At 53.9% G+C, this 25,112-nt stretch overlaps 1 protein-coding gene across 1 annotated transcript in view; it reads right to left on the bottom strand.

Moving 5' to 3' along the window:
- Nucleotides 1-1,517: 1,517 nt before the first annotated feature.
- Nucleotides 1,518-25,112, bottom strand: part of LOC121287202 (deoxynucleotidyltransferase terminal-interacting protein 1) — a 224,230-nt gene continuing 200,635 nt past the window's right edge. Inside the window, exon 13 of the mRNA XM_041204863.1 lies at nucleotides 1,518-2,339. Within this exon, the coding sequence (XP_041060797.1) occupies nucleotides 2,231-2,339 (109 nt within the window). The 3' untranslated portion in view covers nucleotides 1,518-2,230. The remainder of the gene's footprint in view (nucleotides 2,340-25,112) is intronic.

Genomic DNA, 25,112 nt, shown 5'->3' with positions numbered 1-25,112 from the left:
TTAAAGCTGAAGGAGTGAGCCCATGACCTCCTCTTCCTGGGCCAGCAACTGGCTACATACAGTACATGGCTTCACTACACGGACCCAGCTTGTGGCAATGAAATTTACTTCTTAACTAGGTGTCAAGCATTGCCATGGATACAGGAATGAACCCCCTCCCCACACACACACACACACACACACACACACACTCACTCTTCAAAGGGACTGCAACAGCCAGACAACTTTTGAACAACACTTTTAATTGATGACAAGAAAACAATTAAGATCCAATTCTCAAAGTTGGAGAGTTGAATATACAGGCATGGCAGAGCCTTGTATTTAATTCCCCATATTTCTATTCTACAAAAGTAGAGGGAAAGGTCCAAAGCTAACAACTTAGCTGCGCGTCTAAGCTTGCACAATTTAATAAGTCACAAAGCCAAGACCTACTGAGCACTGAGAGATGTTGCATCTAACTGCAGCACTAAGGCAGATAATCTCCAATAACACTGACACAGATAACATGATCCCCCAGAAACTCTGACAGCTTTTCTCTCAAAGAGCGCTTCGGAAAACTGACAAGACTGAGGGATCATTTTGGTTTGCTATAGCCACGAAAGTTTGATTTTCCTGGAGTTGGCAGGTCTAGAATCAATGTTTGTAATTACATCTTATACAATTAAACATCTATTCTGATAAGTCACTATTTTTGATGTATTTACATAATGTCTGTTCGCTCTAGAGCTGATTCAATTTCATCTTATCTCACCCAATAACCCAGCGATAGCTCACATATTTGTATAGTTTAGATATACAGCAATTAACTACATCCACTCACTGTGGAAAATACCATCAAGCTGAACGGAATGCAGACTGTCCATTGTACAATGTACCAAGGAGCAGCAGGAGGAGAGGTGGGTAAAATGTTGAAAGTGGGGCGCACAGCGCAAGGAGAGAGTGAGTGTGGGAGGGGGTGGGAGGGAGCAAGGGTGAGCAGGGTGGGGGGGGGTGGTGGTGCAAGCGAGTGGGGTGAGGGCGGGAGTGAGTGAGTTCGGGGGAGGGAGGGAATACGGGGTCGAGTGAGGATGGGGTCGGACAGGGACAGTGGCAGAGGGAGATAGGGGGAGGGAGATAGGGGGAGGGAGTGAGGGAAAGAGTGGGGGAGGGACTGAAAGTTGGGACCAAGGAAGGAGAGAGTGGGCACAGCAGATTGAGAGAGTTTGGGATTGTGGGGGTGAGAGAGAGGGAGTGGGGTAGGGGCAGAGGGAGGGTGGAGAATGTTGAAGAAAGAAAGCAGTACAAGAGAAGTGGGTGAGAGAAGAGGAAGCAGGAGAGAGAGAGGGGTAAGGGGAGGGAGGGGTGACTTCTCACAGCAATAAAACTGTGAAGCTGTTCTGAATAATTGTTCAGCATTTTGCTACAAATGATCACATCAGGAAAGCTTCCCTCATATGCCCCCAAAATAGGAGCTCAATGATATTAACACTTTGATTTCTGGAAGGATTCTTTTAACCAAGCACTACACAAGAACCGTGCACCGTCTCAATACTGTTTACTGAAAAATATCTTTAACTGTATTCACCACACAAATGCACAGACAAGAAATCTGTAATCGTGCTGTGGTTTTGTCTGTGTGCCATTTACAACAATCTGTGCCCGGATGTGGATTGTGAAATCAAGACGTCACACTGGTAATTCAGAAGCCTGCTCTGCCGATCGTTTTTAATGTTTGGGCTGTGCTGCTTCAAATGGATGTCATTGTTAAGTCCTTGAGCCAGGATACTGTCACATTTCAACTGTTCATCCCTGAGGTGCAGGCAGCAGCACTCCCAGCACCACAGTCAATGAACAACGGTTTACTTCAACAACATTATATATTTCAAACATGTGGAGAATAGTTCCCTCCTGGCCCAGATTCCTGTAAGGCCCAAAAGCACATCTCAGTGACTATCAGACACAGGCTTTATGTATCACAGTAACAGAGGCACCTGTTAATGCGACCAGCCTTAATTGTTTCACACAGTATTACAACAAGCAAGTGTGGCCTCTTCAGTGCTTCATGATCGTTGGCAGTTCCTGAGTCAAGTGGTACTCTCTCACACTGAGCATCTCTTTCAGAAACACCAATGATAGAAACTACAATCAGTCCTCGACAGGACTAATTACACCACGGGATACCCAGCCGATCCTGGAAATAAAAGTTTCATATTCTGGTGCCCCCCCTCCCTCCCTAGCTCTGCTTAACTTCCTACTCCTTCTCTGTCCGTACAGCCATCATGTATTTCTGCATCTTCTCCAGGATCCAGAAGGGAACAACAAAGGGTCGGAGTTCATCCAGTCTCAGCTCGGGGGAGTCCCTGCAACACAGCGTGAAAAGTTGGTTTGTTACACACACAGACAAGAGATCCCATAAAGAGAGAGGTGGAGAGACACACAGTGGTCTAACAGGGAGAGGTGATATATGGAGACACATTCAAAGGTCCGATAGAGAGATGGACGGACACATACACACGCCCTCGAAAGTGAGTGCAATATGGAGACACACAGAGGTTCTACAGAGGGAGAGAGATGGAGACCTTCCTAGAGAGAGACAGACCACCCTAGAGAGAGACAGACAGGTGTTCCTAAAGAGGAAGAGACAGTCAGATGTTCATAGAGACAGATAAATGTTCATAGAGACAGAGACATTCCTAGAGAGAGACAGATGTTCCTAGAGAGAGACAGATGTTCCTAGAGAGAGAAAGAGAGATGTTCCCAGAGAGAGAGAGATGTTCCTGGAGAGTGCGAGACATAGATGGTCCGAGAGAGTGACAGACGGATGTTCCCAGAGAGACGGATGTTCCTAGAGACTGAGAGATGCTACAAGACACAGGTGTCCCTAGATAGAAACAGAGACACAGATGTTCCAAGAGAGAGAGACAGAGTAGAGTGACAGGTGTTCCTAGAGAGAGAGAGAGACATGTGTTCCGAGAGAGAGAGAGACGTGTTCCGAGAGAGAGAGAGAGACAGCTGTTCCGAGAGAGAGAGAGACAGCTGTTCCGAGAGAGAGAGAGAAAGGTGTTCCGAGAGAGAGAGAGACAGGTGTTCCGAGAGAGAGAGAGACAGCTGTTCCGAGAGAGAGAGAGAGACAGCTGTTCCCAGAGAGAGAGAGACTGGTGTTCCCAGAGAGAGAGAGAGACTGGTGTTCCCAGAGAAAGAGACAGCTGTTCCGAGAGAGAGAGACAGCTGTTCCGAGAGAGAGAGAGACAGCTGTTCCGAGAGAGAGAGAGACAGCTGTTCCGAGAGAGAGAGACAGCTGTTCCGAGAGAGAGAGACAGCTGTTCCGAGAGAGAGAGACAGCTGTTCCGAGAGAGAGAGACAGCTGTTCCGAGAGAGAGACAGACAGCTGTTCCGAGAGAGAGAGAGACAGCTGTTCCGAGAGAGAGAGAGACAGCTGTTCCGAGAGAGAGAGACAGGTGTTCCGAGAGAGAGAGAGAGACAGGTGTTCCGAGAGAGAGACAGGTGTTCCGAAAGAGAGAGAGACAGGTGTTCCGAAAGAGAGAGAGACAGGTGTTCCGAAAGAGAGAGAGACAGGTGTTCCGAGAGAGAGAGACAGGTGTTCCGAAAGAGAGAGAGAGACAGGTGTTCCGAGAGAGAGACAGGTGTTCCGAGAGAGAGAGAGAGAGACAGGTGTTCCGAGAGAGAGAGAGAGAGAGACAGGTGTTCCGAGAGAGAGAGAGACAGGTGTTCCGAGAGAGAGAGAGACAGGTGTTCCGAGAGAGAGAGAGACAGGTGTTCCGAGAGAGAGAGAGACAGGTGTTCCGAGAGAGAGAGAGAGACGGGTGTTCCGAGAGAGAGAGAGACGGGTGTTCCGCGAGAGAGAGAGAGACAGGTGTTCCGCGAGAGAGAGAGAGACAGGTGTTCCGCGAGAGAGAGAGAGACAGGTGTTCCGAGAGACAGAGAGACAGGTGTTCCGAGAGAGAGAGAGAGACGGGTGTTCCGAGAGAGAGAGAGACGGGTGTTCCGCGAGAGAGAGAGAGACGGGTGTTCCGCGAGAGAGAGACAGGTGTTCCGCGAGAGAGAGAGAGACAGGTGTTCCGCGAGAGAGAGAGAGACAGGTGTTCCGCGAGAGAGAGAGAGACAGGTGTTCCGAGAGAGAGAGAGACAGGTGTTCCGAGAGAGAGAGAGACAGGTGTTCCGAGAGAGAGAGAGACAGGTGTTCCGCGAGAGAGAGAGACAGGTGTTCTGAGAGAGAGAGAGAGACAGGTGTTCCGAGAGAGAGAGAGAGACAGGTGTTCCGAGAGAGAGAGAGACAGGTGTTCCGAGAGAGAGAGAGACAGGTGTTCCGAGAGAGAGAGAGACAGGTGTTCCGAGAGAGAGAGAGACAGCCGTTCCGAGAGAGAGACAGCTGTTCCGAGAGAGAGAGAGAGACAGCTGTTCCGAGAGAGAGAGAGAGACAGCTGTTCCGAGAGAGAGAGAGAGACAGGTGTTCCGCGAGAGAGAGAGAGACAGGTGTTCCGCGAGAGAGAGAGAGAGAGAGACAGGTGTTCCGAAAGAGAGAGAGACAGGTGTTCCGAGAGAGAGAGAGAGACAGGTGTTCCGAAAGAGAGAGAGAGAGACAGGTGTTCCGAGAGAGAGACAGGTGTTCCGAGAGAGAGAGAGAGAGACAGGTGTTCCGAGAGAGAGAGAGAGAGACAGGTGTTCCGAGAGAGAGAGAGAGAGACAGGTGTTCCGAGAGAGAGAGAGAGAGACAGGTGTTCCGAGAGAGAGAGAGACAGGTGTTCCGAGAGACAGAGAGACGGGTGTTCCGAGAGAGAGAGACGGGTGTTCCGCGAGAGAGAGAGAGACAGGTGTTCCGCGAGAGAGAGAGAGACAGGTGTTCCGCGAGAGAGAGAGAGAGACAGGTGTTCCGAGAGAGAGAGAGACAGCTGTTCCGAGAGAGAGAGAGAGAGAAAGGTGTTCCGAGAGAGAGAGACAGGTGTTCCGAGAGAGAGAGAGAGACAGCTGTTCCCAGAGAGAGAGAGACTGGTGATCCCAGAGAGAGAGAGAGACAGCTGTTCCGAGAGAGAGAGAGACAGCTGTTCCGAGAGAGAGAGAGACAGCTGTTCCGAGAGAGAGAGAGACAGCTGTTCCGAGAGAGAGAGACAGCTGTTCCGAGAGAGAGAGAGACAGCTGTTCCGAGAGAGAGAGAGAGAGACAGGTGTTCCGAGAGAGAGAGAGAGAGACAGGTGTTCCGAGAGAGAGAGAGAGACAGGTGTTCCGAAAGAGAGAGACAGGTGTTCCGAGAGATAGACAGGTGTTCCGAAAGAGAGAGAGATAGACAGGTGTTCCGAGAGAGAGAGAGAGAGATAGGTGTTCCGAGAGATAGACAGGTGTTCCGAGAGAGAGAGAGAGAGACAGGTGTTCCGAGAGAGAGAGAGAGAGACAGGTGTTCCGAGAGAGAGAGAGACAGGTGTTCCGAGAGAGAGAGAGACAGGTGTTCCGAGAGAGAGAGAGAGACGGGTGTTCCGAGAGAGAGAGAGAGAGAGACGGGTGTTCCGCGAGAGAGAGAGAGACAGGTTTTCCGCGAGAGAGAGAGAGACAGGTGTTCCGCGAGAGAGAGAGAGACAGGTGTTCCGCGAGAGAGAGAGACAGGTGTTCCGCGAGAGAGAGAGACAGGTGTTCCGAGAGAGAGAGAGAGACAGGTGTTCCGAGAGAGAGAGAGAGACAGGTGTTCCGAGAGAGAGAGAGACAGGTCTTCCGAGAGAGAGAGGGACAGGTGTTCCGAGAGAGAGAGAGACAGGTGTTCCGAGAGAGAGAGAGACAGCCGTTCCGAGAGAGAGACAGCTGTTCCGAGAGAGAGAGAGACAGCTGTTCCGAGAGAGGGAGAGACAGCTGTTCCGAGAGAGGGAGAGACAGCTGTTCCGAGAGAGAGAGAGACACGTGTTCCGAGAGAGAGAGAGAGAGAGAGACAGGTGTTCCGAGCAAGAGAGAGACAGGAGTTCCGAGAGAGTGAGAGAGAGACAGGTGTTCCGAGAGAGAGAGAGAGACAGGTGTTCCGAGAGAGAGAGAGACAGCTGTTCCGAGAGAGAGAGAGACAGCTGTTCCGAGAGAGAGAGAGACAGCTGTTCCGAGAGAGAGAGAGACAGCTGTTCCGAGAGAGAGAGAGACAGCTGTTCCGAGAGAGAGAGAGACAGCTGTTCCGAGAGAGAGAGAGAGACAGGTGTTCCGAGAGAGAGAGAGAGACAGGTGTTCCGCGAGAGAGAGAGAGACAGGTGTTCCGCGAAAGAGAGAGAGACAGGTGTTCCGCGCGAGAGAGAGAGACAGGTGTTCCGAGAGAGAGAGAGAGAGAGACGGGTGTTCCACGAGAGAGAGAGAGAGAGAGACAGGTGTTCCGCGAGAGAGAGAGAGACAGGTGTTCCGCGAGAGAGAGAGAGAGACAGGTGTTCCGCGAGAGAGAGAGAGACAGGTGTTCCGCGAGAGAGAGAGAGACAGGTGTTCCGCGCGAGAGAGAGAGACAGGTGTTCCGAGAGAGAGACAGGTGTTCCGCGAGAGAGAGAGACAGGTGTTCCGAGAGAGAGAGAGAGACAGGTGTTCCGAGAGAGAGAGAGAGAGACAGGTGTTCCGAGAGAGAGAGAGACAGGTGTTCCGAGAGAGAGAGAGACAGGTGTTCCGAGAGAGAGAGAGACAGGTGTTCCGAGAGAGAGAGAGACAGGTGTTCCGAGAGAGAGAGAGAGACGGGTGTTCCGCGAGAGAGAGAGACGGGTGTTCCGCGAGAGAGAGAGAGACAGGTGTTCCGCGAGAGAGAGAGAGACAGGTGTTCCGCGAGAGAGAGAGAGACAGGTGTTCCGAGAGACAGAGAGACAGGTGTTCCGAGAGAGAGAGAGAGACGGGTGTTCCGAGAGAGAGAGAGACGGGTGTTCCGCGAGAGAGAGAGAGACGGGTGTTCCGCGAGAGAGAGAGAGACAGGTGTTCCGCGAGAGAGAGAGAGACAGGTGTTCCGCGAGAGAGAGAGAGACAGGTGTTCCGCGAGAGAGAGAGAGACAGGTGTTCCGAGAGAGAGAGAGACAGGTGTTCCGAGAGAGAGAGAGACAGGTGTTCCGAGAGAGAGAGAGACAGGTGTTCCGCGAGAGAGAGAGACAGGTGTTCCGAGAGAGAGAGAGAGACAGGTGTTCCGAGAGAGAGAGAGAGACAGGTGTTCCGAGAGAGAGAGAGACAGGTGTTCCGAGAGAGAGAGAGACAGGTGTTCCGAGAGAGAGAGAGACAGGTGTTCCGAGAGAGAGAGAGACAGCCGTTCCGAGAGAGAGACAGCTGTTCCGAGAGAGAGAGAGAGACAGCTGTTCCGAGAGAGAGAGAGAGACAGCTGTTCCGAGAGAGAGAGAGAGACAGGTGTTCCGCGAGAGAGAGAGAGACAGGTGTTCCGCGAGAGAGAGAGAGAGAGACAGGTGTTCCGAAAGAGAGAGAGACAGGTGTTCCGAGAGAGAGAGAGAGACAGGTGTTCCGAAAGAGAGAGAGAGACAGGTGTTCCGAGAGAGAGACAGGTGTTCCGAGAGAGAGAGAGAGAGACAGGTGTTCCGAGAGAGAGAGAGACAGCTGTTCCGAGAGAGAGAGAGACAGCTGTTCCGAGAGAGAGAGAGAGACAGGTGTTCCGAGAGAGAGAGAGAGACAGGTGTTCCGCGAGAGAGAGAGAGACAGGTGTTCCGCGAAAGAGAGAGAGACAGGTGTTCCGCGCGAGAGAGAGAGACAGGTGTTCCGAGAGAGAGAGAGAGAGAGACGGGTGTTCCACGAGAGAGAGAGAGAGAGAGACAGGTGTTCCGCGAGAGAGAGAGAGACAGGTGTTCCGCGAGAGAGAGAGAGACAGGTGTTCCGCGAGAGAGAGAGAGACAGGTGTTCCGCGAGAGAGAGAGAGACAGGTGTTCCGCGCGAGAGAGAGAGACAGGTGTTCCGAGAGAGAGACAGGTGTTCAGCGAGAGAGAGAGACAGGTGTTCCGAGAGAGAGAGAGAGACAGGTGTTCCGAGAGAGAGAGAGAGACAGGTGTTCCGAGAGAGAGAGAGACAGGTGTTCCGAGAGAGAGAGAGACAGGTGTTCCGAGAGAGAGAGAGACACGGGTGTTCCGAGAGAGAGAGAGAGACGGGTGTTCCGCGAGAGAGAGAGACGGGTGTTCCGCGAGAGAGAGAGAGACAGGTGTTCCGCGAGAGAGAGAGAGACAGGTGTTCCGCGAGAGAGAGAGAGACAGGTGTTCCGAGAGACAGAGAGACAGGTGTTCCGAGAGAGAGAGAGAGACGGGTGTTCCGAGAGAGAGAGAGACGGGTGTTCCGCGAGAGAGAGAGAGACGGGTGTTCCGCGAGAGAGAGAGAGACAGGTGTTCCGCGAGAGAGAGAGAGACAGGTGTTCCGCGAGAGAGAGAGAGACAGGTGTTCCGCGAGAGAGAGAGAGACAGGTGTTCCGAGAGAGAGAGAGACAGGTGTTCCGAGAGAGAGAGAGACAGGTGTTCCGAGAGAGAGAGAGACAGGTGTTCCGCGAGAGAGAGAGACAGGTGTTCCGAGAGAGAGAGAGAGACAGGTGTTCCGAGAGAGAGAGAGAGACAGGTGTTCCGAGAGAGAGAGAGACAGGTGTTCCGAGAGAGAGAGAGACAGGTGTTCCGAGAGAGAGAGAGACAGGTGTTCCGAGAGAGAGAGAGACAGCCGTTCCGAGAGAGAGACAGCTGTTCCGAGAGAGAGAGAGAGACAGCTGTTCCGAGAGAGAGAGAGAGAGACAGCTGTTCCGAGAGAGAGAGAGAGACAGGTGTTCCGCGAGAGAGAGAGAGACAGGTGTTCCGCGAGAGAGAGAGAGAGAGACAGGTGTTCCGAAAGAGAGAGAGACAGGTGTTCCGAGAGAGAGAGAGAGACAGGTGTTCCGAAAGAGAGAGAGAGACAGGTGTTCCGAGAGAGAGACAGGTGTTCCGAGAGAGAGAGAGAGAGACAGGTGTTCCGAGAGAGAGAGAGAGAGACAGGTGTTCCGAGAGAGAGAGAGAGAGACAGGTGTTCCGAGAGAGAGAGAGACAGGTGTTCCGAGAGACAGAGAGACGGGTGTTCCGAGAGAGAGAGACGGGTGTTCCGCGAGAGAGAGAGAGACAGGTGTTCCGCGAGAGAGAGAGAGACAGGTGTTCCGCGAGAGAGAGAGAGAGACAGGTGTTCCGAGAGAGAGAGAGACAGCTGTTCCGAGAGAGAGAGAGAGAGAAAGGTGTTCCGAGAGAGAGAGACAGGTGTTCCGAGAGAGAGAGAGAGACAGCTGTTCCCAGAGAGAGAGAGACTGGTGATCCCAGAGAGAGAGAGAGACAGCTGTTCCGAGAGAGAGAGAGACAGCTGTTCCGAGAGAGAGAGAGACAGCTGTTCCGAGAGAGAGAGAGACAGCTGTTCCGAGAGAGAGAGACAGCTGTTCCGAGAGAGAGAGACAGCTGTTCCGAGAGAGAGAGAGAGAGACAGGTGTTCCGAGAGAGAGAGAGAGAGACAGGTGTTCCGAGAGAGAGAGAGAGACAGGTGTTCCGAGAGAGAGAGAGAGACAGGTGTTCCGAAAGAGAGAGACAGGTGTTCCGAGAGATAGACAGGTGTTCCGAGAGAGAGAGAGATAGACAGGTGTTCCGAGAGAGAGAGAGAGAGATAGGTGTTCCGAGAGATAGACAGGTGTTCCGAGAGAGAGAGAGAGAGACAGGTGTTCCGAGAGAGAGAGAGAGAGACAGGTGTTCCGAGAGAGAGAGAGACAGGTGTTCCGAGAGAGAGAGAGACAGGTGTTCCGAGAGAGAGAGAGACGGGTGTTCCGAGAGAGAGAGAGAGAGAGACGGGTGTTCCGCGAGAGAGAGAGAGACAGGTTTTCCGCGAGAGAGAGAGAGACAGGTGTTCCGCGAGAGAGAGAGAGACAGGTGTTCCGCGAGAGAGAGAGACAGGTGTTCCGCGAGAGAGAGAGACAGGTGTTCCGAGAGAGAGAGAGAGACAGGTGTTCCGAGAGAGAGAGAGAGACAGGTGTTCCGAGAGAGAGAGAGACAGGTCTTCCGAGAGAGAGAGGGACAGGTGTTCCGAGAGAGAGAGAGACAGGTGTTCCGAGAGAGAGAGAGACAGCCGTTCCGAGAGAGAGACAGCTGTTCCGAGAGAGAGACAGCTGTTCCGAGAGAGGGAGAGACAGCTGTTCCGAGAGAGGGAGAGACAGCTGTTCCGAGAGAGAGAGAGACAGCTGTTCCGAGAGAGAGAGAGACACGTGTTCCGAGAGAGAGAGAGAGAGAGAGACAGGTGTTCCGAGCAAGAGAGAGACAGGAGTTCCGAGAGAGTGAGAGAGAGACAGGTGTTCCGAGAGAGAGAGAGAGACAGGTGTTCCGAGAGAGAGAGAGACAGCTGTTCCGAGAGAGAGAGAGACAGCTGTTCCGAGAGAGAGAGAGACAGCTGTTCCGAGAGAGAGAGAGACAGCTGTTCCGAGAGAGAGAGAGACAGCTGTTCCGAGAGAGAGAGAGACAGCTGTTCCGAGAGAGAGAGAGAGACAGGTGTTCCGAGAGAGAGAGAGAGACAGGTGTTCCGCGAGAGAGAGAGAGACAGGTGTTCCGCGAAAGAGAGAGAGACAGGTGTTCCGCGCGAGAGAGAGAGACAGGTGTTCCGAGAGAGAGAGAGAGAGAGACGGGTGTTCCACGAGAGAGAGAGAGAGAGAGACAGGTGTTCCGCGAGAGAGAGAGAGACAGGTGTTCCGCGAGAGAGAGAGAGACAGGTGTTCCGCGAGAGAGAGAGAGACAGGTGTTCCGCGAGAGAGAGAGAGACAGGTGTTCCGCGCGAGAGAGAGAGACAGGTGTTCCGAGAGAGAGACAGGTGTTCCGCGAGAGAGAGAGACAGGTGTTCCGAGAGAGAGAGAGAGACAGGTGTTCCGAGAGAGAGAGAGAGAGACAGGTGTTCCGAGAGATAGACAGGTGTTCCGAGAGAGAGAGAGATAGACAGGTGTTCCGAGAGAGAGAGAGAGAGACAGGTGTTCCGAGAGAGAGAGAGAGAGACAGGTGTTCCGAGAGATAGACAGGTGTTCCGAGAGAGAGAGAGAGAGACAGGTGTTCCGAGAGAGAGAGAGACAGGTGTTCCGAGAGAGAGAGAGACAGGTGTTCCGCGAGAGAGAGAGACAGGTGTTCCGCGAGAGAGAGAGACAGGTGTTCCGAGAGAGAGAGAGAGACAGGTGTTCCGAGAGAGAGAGAGAGACAGGTGTTCCGAGAGAGAGAGAGACAGGTGTTCCGAGAGAGAGAGAGACAGGTGTTCCGAGAGAGAGAGAGACAGGTGTTCCGAGAGAGAGAGAGACAGCCGTTCCGAGAGAGAGACAGCTGTTCCGAGAGAGAGAGAGAGACAGCTGTTCCGAGAGAGGGAGAGACAGCTGTTCCGAGAGAGAGAGAGACAGCTGTTCCGAGAGAGAGAGAGACAGCTGTTCCGAGAGAGAGAGAGACAGCTGTTCCGAGAGAGAGAGACAGCTGTTCCGAGAGAGAGAGAGACAGCTGTTCCGAGAGAGAGAGAGAGAGACAGGTGTTCCGAGAGAGAGAGAGAGAGACAGGTGTTCCGAGAGAGAGAGAGAGACAGGTGTTCCGAAAGAGAGAGACAGGTGTTCCGAGAGATAGACAGGTGTTCCGAAAGAGAGAGAGATAGACAGGTGTTCCGAGAGAGAGAGAGAGAGATAGGTGTTCCGAGAGATAGACAGGTGTTCCGAGAGAGAGAGAGAGAGACAGGTGTTCCGAGAGAGAGAGAGAGAGACAGGTGTTCCGAGAGAGAGAGAGACAGGTGTTCCGAGAGAGAGAGAGACAGGTGTTCCGAGAGAGAGAGAGAGACGGGTGTTCCGAGAGAGAGAGAGAGAGAGACGGGTGTTCCGCGAGAGAGAGAGAGACAGGTTTTCCGCGAGAGAGAGAGAGACAGGTGTTCCGCGAGAGAGAGAGAGACAGGTGTTCCGCGAGAGAGAGAGACAGGTGTTCCGCGAGAGAGAGAGACAGGTGTTCCGAGAGAGAGAGAGAGACAGGTGTTCCGAGAGAGAGAGAGAGACAGGTGTTCCGAGAGAGAGAGAGACAGGTCTTCCGAGAGAGAGAGGGACAGGTGTTCCGAGAGAGAGAGAGACAGGTGTTCCGAGAGAGAGAGAGACAGCCGTTCCGAGAGAGAGACAGCTGTTCCGAGAGAGAGAGAGACAGCTGTTCCGAGAGAGGGAGAGACAGCTGTTCCGAGAGAGGGAGAGACAGCTGTTCCGAGAGAGAGAGAGACACGTGTTCCGAGAGAGAGAGAGAGAGAGAGACAGGTGTTCCGAGCAAGAGAGAGACAGGAGTTCCGAGAGAGTGAGAGAGAGACAGGTGTTCCGAGAGAGAGAGAGAGACAGGTGTTCCGAGAGAGAGAGAGACAGCTGTTCCGAGAGAGAGAGAGACAGCTGTTCCGAGAGAGAGAGAGACAGCTGTTCCGAGAGAGAGAGAGACAGCTGTTCCGAGAGAGAGAGAGACAGCTGTTCCGAGAGAGAGAGAGACAGCTGTTCCGAGAGAGAGAGAGAGACAGGTGTTCCGAGAGAGAGAGAGACAGGTGTTCCGCGAGAGAGAGAGAGACAGGTGTTCCGCGAAAGAGAGAGAGACAGGTGTTCCGCGCGAGAGAGAGAGACAGGTGTTCCGAGAGAGAGAGAGAGAGAGACGGGTGTTCCACGAGAGAGAGAGAGAGAGAGACAGGTGTTCCGCGAGAGAGAGAGAGACAGGTGTTCCGCGAGAGAGAGAGAGACAGGTGTTCCGCGAGAGAGAGAGAGACAGGTGTTCCGCGAGAGAGAGAGAGACAGGTGTTCCGCGCGAGAGAGAGAGACAGGTGTTCCGAGAGAGAGACAGGTGTTCCGCGAGAGAGAGAGACAGGTGTTCCGAGAGAGAGAGAGAGACAGGTGTTCCGAGAGAGAGAGAGAGAGACAGGTGTTCCGAGAGAGAGAGAGACAGGTGTTCCGAGAGAGAGAGAGACAGGTGTTCCGAGAGAGAGAGAGACAGGTGTTCCGAGAGAGAGAGAGACAGGTGTTCCGAGAGAGAGAGAGAGACGGGTGTTCCGCGAGAGAGAGAGACGGGTGTTCCGCGAGAGAGAGAGAGACAGGTGTTCCGCGAGAGAGAGAGAGACAGGTGTTCCGCGAGAGAGAGAGAGACAGGTGTTCCGAGAGACAGAGAGACAGGTGTTCCGAGAGAGAGAGAGAGACGGGTGTTCCGAGAGAGAGAGAGACGGGTGTTCCGCGAGAGAGAGAGAGACGGGTGTTCCGCGAGAGAGAGAGAGACAGGTGTTCCGCGAGAGAGAGAGAGACAGGTGTTCCGCGAGAGAGAGAGAGACAGGTGTTCCGCGAGAGAGAGAGAGACAGGTGTTCCGAGAGAGAGAGAGACAGGTGTTCCGAGAGAGAGAGAGACAGGTGTTCCGAGAGAGAGAGAGACAGGTGTTCCGCGAGAGAGAGAGACAGGTGTTCCGAGAGAGAGAGAGAGACAGGTGTTCCGAGAGAGAGAGAGAGACAGGTGTTCCGAGAGAGAGAGAGACAGGTGTTCCGAGAGAGAGAGAGACAGGTGTTCCGAGAGAGAGAGAGACAGGTGTTCCGAGAGAGAGAGAGACAGCCGTTCCGAGAGAGAGACAGCTGTTCCGAGAGAGAGAGAGAGACAGCTGTTCCGAGAGAGAGAGAGAGACAGCTGTTCCGAGAGAGAGAGAGAGACAGGTGTTCCGCGAGAGAGAGAGAGACAGGTGTTCCGCGAGAGAGAGAGAGAGAGACAGGTGTTCCGAAAGAGAGAGAGACAGGTGTTCCGAGAGAGAGAGAGAGACAGGTGTTCCGAAAGAGAGAGAGAGACAGGTGTTCCGAGAGAGAGACAGGTGTTCCGAGAGAGAGAGAGAGAGACAGGTGTTCCGAGAGAGAGAGAGACAGCTGTTCCGAGAGAGAGAGAGACAGCTGTTCCGAGAGAGAGAGAGAGACAGGTGTTCCGAGAGAGAGAGAGAGACAGGTGTTCCGCGAGAGAGAGAGAGACAGGTGTTCCGCGAAAGAGAGAGAGACAGGTGTTCCGCGCGAGAGAGAGAGACAGGTGTTCCGAGAGAGAGAGAGAGAGAGACGGGTGTTCCACGAGAGAGAGAGAGAGAGAGACAGGTGTTCCGCGAGAGAGAGAGAGACAGGTGTTCCGCGAGAGAGAGAGAGACAGGTGTTCCGCGAGAGAGAGAGAGACAGGTGTTCCGCGAGAGAGAGAGAGACAGGTGTTCCGCGCGAGAGAGAGAGACAGGTGTTCCGAGAGAGAGACAGGTGTTCAGCGAGAGAGAGAGACAGGTGTTCCGAGAGAGAGAGAGAGACAGGTGTTCCGAGAGAGAGAGAGACAGGTGTTCCGAGAGAGAGAGAGACAGGTGTTCCGAGAGAGAGAGAGACAGGTGTTCCGAGAGAGAGAGAGACACGGGTGTTCCGAGAGAGAGAGAGAGACGGGTGTTCCGCGAGAGAGAGAGACGGGTGTTCCGCGAGAGAGAGAGAGACAGGTGTTCCGCGAGAGAGAGAGAGACAGGTGTTCCGCGAGAGAGAGAGAGACAGGTGTTCCGAGAGACAGAGAGACAGGTGTTCCGAGAGAGAGAGAGAGACGGGTGTTCCGAGAGAGAGAGAGACGGGTGTTCCGCGAGAGAGAGAGAGACGGGTGTTCCGCGAGAGAGAGAGAGACAGGTGTTCCGCGAGAGAGAGAGAGACAGGTGTTCCGCGAGAGAGAGAGAGACAGGTGTTCCGCGAGAGAGAGAGAGACAGGTGTTCCGAGAGAGAGAGAGACAGGTGTTCCGAGAGAGAGAGAGACAGGTGTTCCGAGAGAGAGAGAGACAGGTGTTCCGCGAGAGAGAGAGACAGGTGTTCCGAGAGAGAGAGAGAGACAGGTGTTCCGAGAGAGAGAGAGAGACAGGTGTTCCGAGAGAGAGAGAGACAGGTGTTCCGAGAGAGAGAGAGACAGGTGTTCCGAGAGAGAGAGAGACAGGTGTTCCGAGAGAGAGAGAGACAGCCGTTCCGAGAGAGAGACAGCTGTTCCGAGAGAGAGAGAGAGACAGCTGTTCCGAGAGAGAGAGAGAGAGACAGCTGTTCCGAGAGAGAGAGAGAGACAGGTGTTCCGCGAGAGAGAGAGACAGGTGTTCCGCGAGAGAGAGAGAGAGAGACAGGTGTTCCGAAAGAGAGAGAGACAGGTGTTCCGAGAGAGAGAGAGAGACAGGTGTTCCGAAAGAGAGAGAGAGACAGGTGTTCCGAGAGAGAGACAGGTGTTCCGAGAGAGAGAGAGAGAGACAGGTGTTCCGAGAGAGAGAGAGAGAGACAGGTGTTCCGAGAGAGAGAGAGAGAGACAGGTGTTCCGAGAGAGAGAGAGACAGGTGTTCCGAGAGACAGAGAGACGGGTGTTCCGAGAGAGAGAGACGGGTGTTCCGCGAGAGAGAGAGAGACAGGTGTTCCGCGAGAGAGAGAGAGACAGGTGTTCCGCGAGAGAGAGAGAGAGACAGGTGTTCCGAGAGAGAGAGAGACAGCTGTTCCGAGAGAGAGAGAGAGAGAAAGGTGTTCCGAGAGAGAGAGACAGGTGTTCCGAGAGAGAGAGAGAGACAGCTGTTCCCAGAGAGAGAGAGACTGGTGATCCCAGAGAGAGAGAGAGACAGCTGTTCCGAGAGAGAGAGAGACAGCTGTTCCGAGAGAGAGAGAGACAGCTGTTCCGAGAGAGAGAGAGACAGCTGTTCCGAGAGAGAGAGACAGCTGTTCCGAGAGAGAGAGAGACAGCTGTTCCGAGAGAGAGAGAGAGAGACAGGTGTTCCGAGAGAGAGAGAGAGAGACAGGTGTTCCGAGAGAGAGAGAGAGACAGGTGTTCCGAGAGAGAGAGAGAGACAGGTGTTCCGAAAGAGAGAGACAGGTGTTCCGAGAGATAGACAGGTGTTCCGAGAGAGAGAGAGATAGACAGGTGTTCCGAGAGAGAGAGAGAGAGATAGGTGTTCCGAGAGATAGACAGGTGTTCCGAGAGAGAGAGAGAGAGACAGGTGTTCCGAGAGAGAGAGAGAGAGACAGGTGTTCCGAGAGAGAGAGAGACAGGTGTTCCGAGAGAGAGAGAGACAGGTGTTCCGAGAGAGAGAGACGGGTGTTCCGAGAGAGAGAGAGAGAGAGACGGGTGTTCCGCGAGAGAGAGAGAGACAGGTTTTCCGCGAGAGAGAGAGAGACAGGTGTTCCGCGAGAGAGAGAGAGACAGGTGTTCCGCGAGAGAGAGAGACAGGTGTTCCGCGAGAGAGAGAGACAGGTGTTCCGAGAGAGAGAGAGAGACAGGTGTTCCGAGAGAGAGAGAGAGACAGGTGTTCCGAGAGAGAGAGAGACAGGTCTTCCGAGAGAGAGAGGGACAGGTGTTCCGAGAGAGAGAGAGACAGGTGTTCCGAGAGAGAGAGAGACAGCCGTTCCGAGAGAGAGACAGCTGTTCCGAGAGAGAGACAGCTGTTCCGAGAGAGGGAGAGACAGCTGTTCCGAGAGAGGGAGAGACAGCTGTTCCGAGAGAGAGAGAGACAGCTGTTCCGAGAGAGAGAGAGACACGTGTTCCGAGAGAGAGAGAGAGAGAGAGACAGGTGTTCCGAGCAAGAGAGAGACAGGAGTTCCGAGAGAGTGAGAGAGAGACAGGTGTTCCGAGAGAGAGAGAGAGACAGGTGTTCCGAGAGAGAGAGAGACAGCTGTTCCGAGAGAGAGAGAGACAGCTGTTCCGAGAGAGAGAGAGACAGCTGTTCCGAGAGAGAGAGAGACAGCTGTTCCGAGAGAGAGAGAGACAGCTGTTCCGAGAGAGAGAGAGACAGCTGTTCCGAGAGAGAGAGAGAGACAGGTGTTCCGAGAGAGAGAGAGAGACAGGTGTTCCGCGAGAGAGAGAGAGACAGGTGTTCCGCGAAAGAGAGAGAGACAGGTGTTCCGCGCGAGAGAGAGAGACAGGTGTTCCGAGAGAGAGAGAGAGAGAGACGGGTGTTCCACGAGAGAGAGAGAGAGAGAGACAGGTGTTCCGCGAGAGAGAGAGAGACAGGTGTTCCGCGAGAGAGAGAGAGACAGGTGTTCCGCGAGAGAGAGAGAGACAGGTGTTCCGCGAGAGAGAGAGAGACAGGTGTTCCGCGCGAGAGAGAGAGACAGGTGTTCCGAGAGAGAGACAGGTGTTCCGCGAGAGAGAGAGACAGGTGTTCCGAGAGAGAGAGAGAGACAGGTGTTCCGAGAGAGAGAGAGAGAGACAGGTGTTCCGAGAGATAGACAGGTGTTCCGAGAGAGAGAGAGATAGACAGGTGTTCCGAGAGAGAGAGAGAGAGACAGGTGTTCCGAGAGAGAGAGAGAGAGACAGGTGTTCCGAGAGATAGACAGGTGTTCCGAGAGAGAGAGAGAGAGACAGGTGTTCCGAGAGAGAGAGAGACAGGTGTTCCGAGAGAGAGAGAGACAGGTGTTCCGCGAGAGAGAGAGACAGGTGTTCCGCGAGAGAGAGAGACAGGTGTTCCGAGAGAGAGAGAGAGACAGGTGTTCCGAGAGAGAGAGAGAGACAGGTGTTCCGAGAGAGAGAGAGACAGGTGTTCCGAGAGAGAGAGAGACAGGTGTTCCGAGAGAGAGAGAGACAGGTGTTCCGAGAGAGAGAGAGACAGCCGTTCCGAGAGAGAGACAGCTGTTCCGAGAGAGAGAGAGAGACAGCTGTTCCGAGAGAGGGAGAGACAGCTGTTCCGAGAGAGGGAGAGACAGCTGTTCCGAGAGAGAGAGAGACACGTGTTCCGAGAGAGAGAGAGAGAGACAGGTGTTCCGAGAGAGAGAGAGAGACAGGTGTTCCGAGAGAGAGAGAGAGACAGGTGTTCCGAGAGAGAGAGAGACAGCTGTTCCGAAAGAGAGAGAGACAGCTGTTCCGAGAGAGAGAGAGACAGCTGTTCCGAGAGAGAGAGAAAGACAGGTGTTCCGAGAGAGAGAGAGAGAGACAGGTGTTCCGAGAGAGAGAGAGACAGGTGTTCCGAAAGAGAGAGAGACAGGTGTTCCGAAAGAGAGAGAGACAGGTGTTCCGAGAGAGAGAGAGAGACAGGTGTTCCGAAAGAGAGAGAGAGACAGGTGTTCCGAGAGAGAGACAGGTGTTCCGAGAGAGAGAGAGAGAGACAGGTGTTCCGAGAGAGAGAGAGAGAGACAGGTGTTCCGAGAGAGAGAGAGAGAGACAGGTGTTCCGAGAGAGAGAGAGACAGGTGTTCCGAGAGACAGAGAGACAGGTGTTCCGAGAGAGAGAGAGAGACGGGTGTTCCGAGAGAGAGAGAGAGACAGGTGTTCCGCGAGAGAGAGAGAGAGACAGGTGTTCCGCGAGAGAGAGAGACAGGTGTTCCGAGAGAGAGAGAGAGACAGGTGTTCCGCGAGAGAGAGAGAGACAGGTGTTCCGCGAGAGAGAGAGAGAGAGACAGGTGTTCCGAAAGAGAGAGAGACAGGTGTTCCGAGAGAGAGAGAGAGACAGGTGTTCCGAAAGAGAGAGAGAGACAGGTGTTCCGAGAGAGACACAGGTGTTCCGAGAGAGAGAGAGAGAGACAGGTGTTCCGAGAGAGAGAGAGAGAGACAGGTGTTCCGAGAGAGAGAGAGAGAGACAGGTGTTCCGAGAGAGAGAGAGACAGGTGTTCCGAGAGACAGAGAGACGGGTGTTCCGAGAGAGAGAGACGGGTGTTCCGCGAGAGAGAGAGAGACAGGTGTTCCGCGAGAGAGAGAGAGACAGGTGTTCCGCGAGAGAGAGAGAGACAGGTGTTCCGAGAGAGAGAGAGACAGCTGTTCCGAGAGAGAGAGAGAGAGAAAGGTGTTCCGAGAGAGAGAGACAGGTGTTCCGAGAGAGAGAGAGAGACAGCTGTTCCCAGAGAGAGAGAGACTGGTGATCCCAGAGAGAGAGAGAGACAGCTGTTCCGAGAGAGAGAGAGACAGCTGTTCCGAGAGAGAGAGAGACAGCTGTTCCGAGAGAGAGAGAGACAGCTGTTCCGAGAGAGAGAGACAGCTGTTCCGAGAGAGAGAGAGACAGCTGTTCCGAGAGAGAGAGAGAGAGACAGGTGTTCCGAGAGAGAGAGAGAGAGAGACAGGTGTTCCGAGAGAGAGAGAGAGACAGGTGTTCCGAAAGAGAGAGACAGGTGTTCCGAGAGATAGACAGGTGTTCCGAGAGAGAGAGAGATAGACAGGTGTTCCGAGAGAGAGAGAGAGAGATAGGTGTTCCGAGAGATAGACAGGTGTTCCGAGAGAGAGAGAGAGAGACAGGTGTTCCGAGAGAGAGAGAGAGAGAGACAGGTGTTCCGAGAGAGAGAGAGACAGGTGTTCCGAGAGAGAGAGAGACAGGTGTTCCGAGAGAGAGAGAGAGACGGGTGTTCCGAGAGAGAGAGAGAGAGAGACGGGTGTTCCGCGAGAGAGAGAGAGACAGGTTTTCCGCGAGAGAGAGAGAGACAGGTGTTCCGCGAGAGAGAGAGAGACAGGTGTTCCGCGAGAGAGAGAGACAGGTGTTCCGCGAGAGAGAGAGACAGGTGTTCCGAGAGAGAGAGACAGGTGTTCCGAGAGAGAGAGAGAGACAGGTGTTCCGAGAGAGAGAGAGACAGGTCTTCCGAGAGAGAGAGGGACAGGTGTTCCGAGAGAGAGAGAGACAGGTGTTCCGAGAGAGAGAGAGACAGCCGTTCCGAGAGAGAGACAGCTGTTCCGAGAGAGAGAGAGACAGCTGTTCCGAGAGAGGGAGAGACAGCTGCTCCGAGAGAGAGAGAGACACGTGTTCCGAGAGAGAGAGAGAGAGAGAGACAGGTGTTCCGAGCAAGAGAGAGACAGGAGTTCCGAGAGAGTGAAAGAGAGACAGGTGTTCCGAGAGAGAGAGAGAGACAGGTGTTCCGAGAGAGAGAGAGACAGCTGTTCCGAGAGAGAGAGAGACAGCTGTTCCGAGAGAGAGAGAGACAGCTGTTCCGAGAGAGAGAGAGACAGCTGTTCCGAGAGAGAGAGAGACAGCTGTTCCGAGAGAGAGAGAGACAGCTGTTCCGAGAGAGAGAGAGAGACAGGTGTTCCGAGAGAGAGAGAGAGACAGGTGTTCCGCGAGAGAGAGAGAGACAGGTGTTCCGCGAAAGAGAGAGAGACAGGTGTTCCGCGCGAGAGAGAGAGACAGGTGTTCCGAGAGAGAGAGAGAGAGAGACGGGTGTTCCACGAGAGAGAGAGAGAGAGAGACAGGTGTTCCGCGAGAGAGAGAGAGACAGGTGTTCCGCGAGAGAGAGAGAGACAGGTGTTCCGCGAGAGAGAGAGAGACAGGTGTTCCGCGAGAGAGAGAGAGACAGGTGTTCCGCGCGAGAGAGAGAGACAGGTGTTCCGAGAGAGAGACAGGTGTTCCGCGAGAGAGAGAGACAGGTGTTCCGAGAGAGAGAGAGAGACAGGTGTTCCGAGAGAGAGAGAGAGAGACAGGTGTTCCGAGAGATAGACAGGTGTTCCGAGAGAGAGAGAGATAGACAGGTGTTCCGAGAGAGAGAGAGAGAGACAGGTGTTCCGAGAGAGAGAGAGAGAGACAGGTGTTCCGAGAGATAGGCAGGTGTTCCGAGAGAGAGAGAGAGAGACAGGTGTTCCGAGAGAGAGAGAGAGAGACAGGTGTTCCGAGAGAGAGAGAGAGAGACAGGTGTTCCGAGAGAGAGAGAGAGAGACAGGTGTTCCGAGAGAGAGAGAGACAGGTGTTCCGAGAGAGAGAGAGAGACGGGTGTTCCGAGAGAGAGAGAGAGAGAGAGACGGGTGTTCCGCGAGAGAGAGAGAGACAGGTGTTCCGCGAGAGAGAGAGAGACAGGTGTTCCGCGAGAGAGAGAGACAGGTGTTCCGAGAGAGAGAGAGAGACAGGTGTTCCGAGAGAGAGAGAGAGACAGGTGTTCCGAGAGAGAGAGAGACAGGTGTTCCGAGAGAGAGAGGGACAGGTGTTCCGAGAGAGAGAGACAGGTGTGCCGAGAGAGAGAGAGACAGCCGTTCCGAGAGAGAGACAGCTGTTCCGAGAGAGAGAGAGACAGCTGTTCCGAGAGAGGGAGAGACAGCTGTTCCGAGAGAGAGAGAGACACGTGTTCCGAGAGAGAGAGAGAGAGAGAGACAGGTGTTCCGAGCAAGAGAGAGACAGGAGTTCCGAGAGAGAGAGAGAGAGACAGGTGTTCCGAGAGAGAGAGAGAGACAGGTGTTCCGAGAGAGAGAGAGACAGCTGTTCCGAGAGAGAGAGAGACAGCTGTTCCGAGAGAGAGAGAGACAGCTGTTCCGAGAGAGAGAGAGACAGCTGTTCCGAGAGAGAGAGAGACAGCTGTTCCGAGAGAGAGAGAGACAGCTGTTCCGAGAGAGAGAGAGATAGCTGTTCCGAGAGAGAGAGAGAGACAGGTGTTCCGAGAGAGAGAGAGAGACAGGTGTTCCGCGAGAGAGAGAGAGACAGGTGTTCCGCGAAAGAGAGAGAGACAGGTGTTCCGCGCGAGAGAGAGAGACAGGTGTTCCGAGAGAGAGAGAGAGAGAGACGGGTGTTCCACGAGAGAGAGAGAGAGAGAGACAGGTGTTCCGAGAGAGAGAGAGAGACAGGTGTTCCGCGAGAGAGAGAGAGACAGGTGTTCCGCGAGAGAGAGAGAGACAGGTGTTCCGCGAGAGAGAGAGAGACAGGTGTTCCGCGCGAGAGAGAGAGACAGGTGTTCCGCGCGAGAGAGAGAGACAGGTGTTCCGAGAGAGAGACAGGTGTTCCGCGAGAGAGAGAGACAGGTGTTCCGAGAGAGAGAGAGAGACAGGTGTTCCGAGAGAGAGAGAGAGAGACAGGTGTTCCGAGAGAGAGAGAGACAGGTGTTCCGAGAGAGAGAGAGACAGGTGTTCCGAGAGAGAGAGAGACAGGTGTTCCGAGAGAGAGAGAGAGACAGGTGTTCCGAGAGAGAGACAGGTGTTCCGAGAGAGAGAGAGACAGGTGTTCCGAGAGAGAGAGAGACAGCTGTTCCGAGAGAGAGAGAGACAGCTGTTCCGAGAGAGAGAGAGAGAGACAGGTGTTCCGAGAGAGAGAGAGAGAGACAGGTGTTCCGAGAGAGAGACAGGTGTTCCGAAAGAGAGAGAGACAGGTGTTCCGAAAGAGAGAGAGACAGGTGTTCCGAAAGAGAGAGAGACAGGTGTTCCGAGAGAGAGAGAGAGACAGGTGTTCCGAGAGAGAGACAGGTGTTCCGAGAGAGAGAGAGAGAGAGACAGGTGTTCCGAGAGAGAGAGAGAGAGACGGGTGTTCCGCGAGAGAGAGAGAGACAGGTGTTCTGCGGGAGAGAGAGAGACAGCTGTTCCGCGAGAGAGAGAGAGACAGGTGTTCCGCGAGAGAGAGAGAGACAGGTGTTCCGAGAGAGAGAGAGACAGGTGTTCCGCGAGAGAGAGAGACAGGTGTTCCGCGAGAGAGAGAGAGAGAGACAGGTGTTCCGAGAGAGAGAGAGACAGCTGTTCCGAGAGAGACAGAGAGAGAAAGGTGTTCCGAGAGAGAGAGACAGGTGTTCCGAGAGAGAGAGAGAGACAGCTGTTCCCAGAGAGAGAGAGACAGGTGATCCCAGAGAGAGAGAGAGACAGCTGTTCCGAGAGAGAGAGAGACAGCTGTTCCGAGAGAGAGAGAGACAGCTGTTCCGAGAGAGAGAGAGACAGCTGTTCCGAGAGAGAGAGAGACAGCTGTTCCGAGAGAGAGAGAGACAGCTGTTCCGAGAGAGAGAGAGACAGCTGTTCCGAGAGAGAGAGAGACAGCTGTTCCGAGAGAGAGAGAGAGACAGGTGTTCCGAGAGAGAGAGAGAGACAGGTGTTCCGAGAGAGAGAGAGAGAGAGACAGGTGTTCCGAAAGAGAGAGAGACAGGTGTTCCGAAAGAGAGAGAGACAGGTGTTCCGAAAGAGAGAGAGACAGGTGTTCCGAAAGAGAGAGAGACAGGTGTTCCGAGAGAGAGAGAGAGAGACAGGTGTTCCGAAAGAGAGAGACAGTTGTTCCGAGAGATAGACAGGTGTTCCGAGAGAGAGAGAGATAGACAGGTGTTCCGAGAGAGAGAGAGAGAGAGACAGGTGTTCCGAGAGATAGACAGGTGTTCCGAGAGAGAGAGAGAGAGACAGGTGTTCCGAGAGAGAGAGAGAGAGAGACAGGTGTTCCGAGAGAGAGAGAGAGAGACAGGTGTTCCGAGAGAGAGAGAGACAGGTGTTCCGAGAGAGAGAGAGACAGGTGTTCCGAGAGAGAGAGAGAGACGGGTGTTCCGAGAGAGAGAGAGAGAGAGAGACGGGTGTTCCGCGAGAGAGAGAGAGACAGGTGTTCCGCGAGAGAGAGAGAGACAGGTGTTCCGCGAGAGAGAGAGAGACAGGTGTTCCGCGAGAGAGAGAGACAGGTGTTCCGCGAGAGAGAGAGAGAGACAGGTGTTCCGAGAGAGAGGGAGAGACACGTGTTCCGAGAGAGAGAGAGACAGCTGTTCCGAGAGAGAGAGAGACAGCTGTTCCGAGAGAGAGAGAGACAGCTGTTCCGAGAGAGAGAGAGACAGCTGTTCCGAGAGAGAGAGAGACAGCTGTTCCGAGAGAGAGAGAGACAGCTGTTCCGAGAGAGAGAGAGACAGCTGTTCCGAGAGAGAGAGAGACAGGTGTTCCGAAGAGAGAGAGAGAGACAGGTGTTCCGCGAGAGAGAGAGAGACAGGTGTTCCGCGAGAGAGAGAGAGAGACAGGTGTTCCGCGCGAGAGAGAGAGACAGACGGGTGTTCCGAGAGAGAGAGAGAGAGAGAGACGGGTGTTCCACGAGAGAGAGAGAGAGAGAGACAGGTGTTCCGAGAGAGAGAGAGAGAGACAGGTGTTCCGAGAGAGAGAGAGACAGGTGTTCCGAGAGACAGAGAGACGGGTGTTCCGAGAGAGAGAGACGGGTGTTCCGCGAGAGAGAGAGAGACAGGTGTTCCGAGAGAGAGAGACAGGTGTTCCGCGAGAGAGAGAGAGAGAGACAGGTGTTCCGAGAGAGAGAGAGACAGCTGTTCCGAGAGAGAGAGAGAGAGAAAGATGTTCCGAGAGAGAGAGACAGGTGTTCCGAGAGAGAGAGAGAGACAGCTGTTCCCAGAGAGAGAGAGACAGGTGATCCCAGAGAGAGAGAGAGACAGCTGTTCCGAGAGAGAGAGAGACAGCTGTTCCGAGAGAGAGAGAGACAGCTGTTCCGAGAGAGAGAGAGACAGCTGTTCCGAGAGAGAGAGAGACAGCTGTTCCGAGAGAGAGAGAGACAGCTGTTCCGAGAGAGAGAGAGACAGCTGTTCCGAGAGAGAGAGACAGCTGTTCCGAGAGAGAGAGAGACAGCTGTTCCGAGAGAGAGAGAGAGACAGGTGTTCCGAGAGAGAGAGAGAGAGAGACAGGTGTTCCGAGAGAGAGAGAGAGAGAGACAGGTGTTCCGAAAGAGAGAGAGACAGGTGTTCCGAAAGAGAGAGAGACAGGTGTTCCGAAAGAGAGAGAGACAGGTGTTCCGAAAGAGAGAGAGACAGGTGTTCCGAGAGAGAGAGAGAGAGACAGGTGTTCCGAAAGAGAGAGACAGGTGTTCCGAGAGATAGACAGGTGTTCCGAGAGAGAGAGAGATAGACAGGTGTTCCGAGAGAGAGAGAGAGAGAGACAGGTGTTCCGAGAGATAGACAGGTGTTCCGAGAGAGAGAGAGAGAGACAGGTGTTCCGAGAGAGAGAGAGAGAGAGACAGGTGTTCCGAGAGAGAGAGAGAGAGACAGGTGTTCCGAGAGAGAGAGAGAGAGACAGGTGTTCCGAGAGAGAGAGAGACAGGTGTTCCAAGAGAGAGAGAGACGGGTGTTCCGAGAGAGAGAGAGAGAGAGAGACGGGTGTTCCGCGAGAGAGAGAGAGACAGGTGTTCCGCGAGAGAGAGAGAGACAGGTGTTCCGCGAGAGAGAGAGAGACAGGTGTTCCGCGAGAGAGAGAGAGACAGGTGTTCCGCGAGAGAGAGAGACAGGTGTTCCGCGAGAGAGAGAGAGAGACAGGTGTTCCGCGAGAGAGAGAGAGAGACAGGTGTTCCGAGAGAGAGAGAGAGACACGTGTTCCGAGAGAGAGAGAGACAGCTGTTCCGAGAGAGAGAGAGACAGCTGTTCCGAGAGAGAGAGAGACAGCTGTTCCGAGAGAGAGAGAGACAGCTGTTCCGAGAGAGAGAGAGACAGCTGTTCCGAGAGAGAGAGAGACAGCTGTTCCGAGAGAGAGAGAGACAGGTGTTCCGAGAGAGAGAGAGACAGGTGTTCCGAGAGAGAGAGAG

The sequence above is a fragment of the Carcharodon carcharias genome, chromosome 14, assembly GCF_017639515.1.
Source record: "Carcharodon carcharias isolate sCarCar2 chromosome 14, sCarCar2.pri, whole genome shotgun sequence".
Lineage (NCBI taxonomy): Eukaryota > Metazoa > Chordata > Chondrichthyes > Lamniformes > Lamnidae > Carcharodon > Carcharodon carcharias.
The sequence above is the reverse complement of the archived record's forward strand: the minus strand, read 5'-3'. Positions and strand labels throughout refer to the sequence as shown.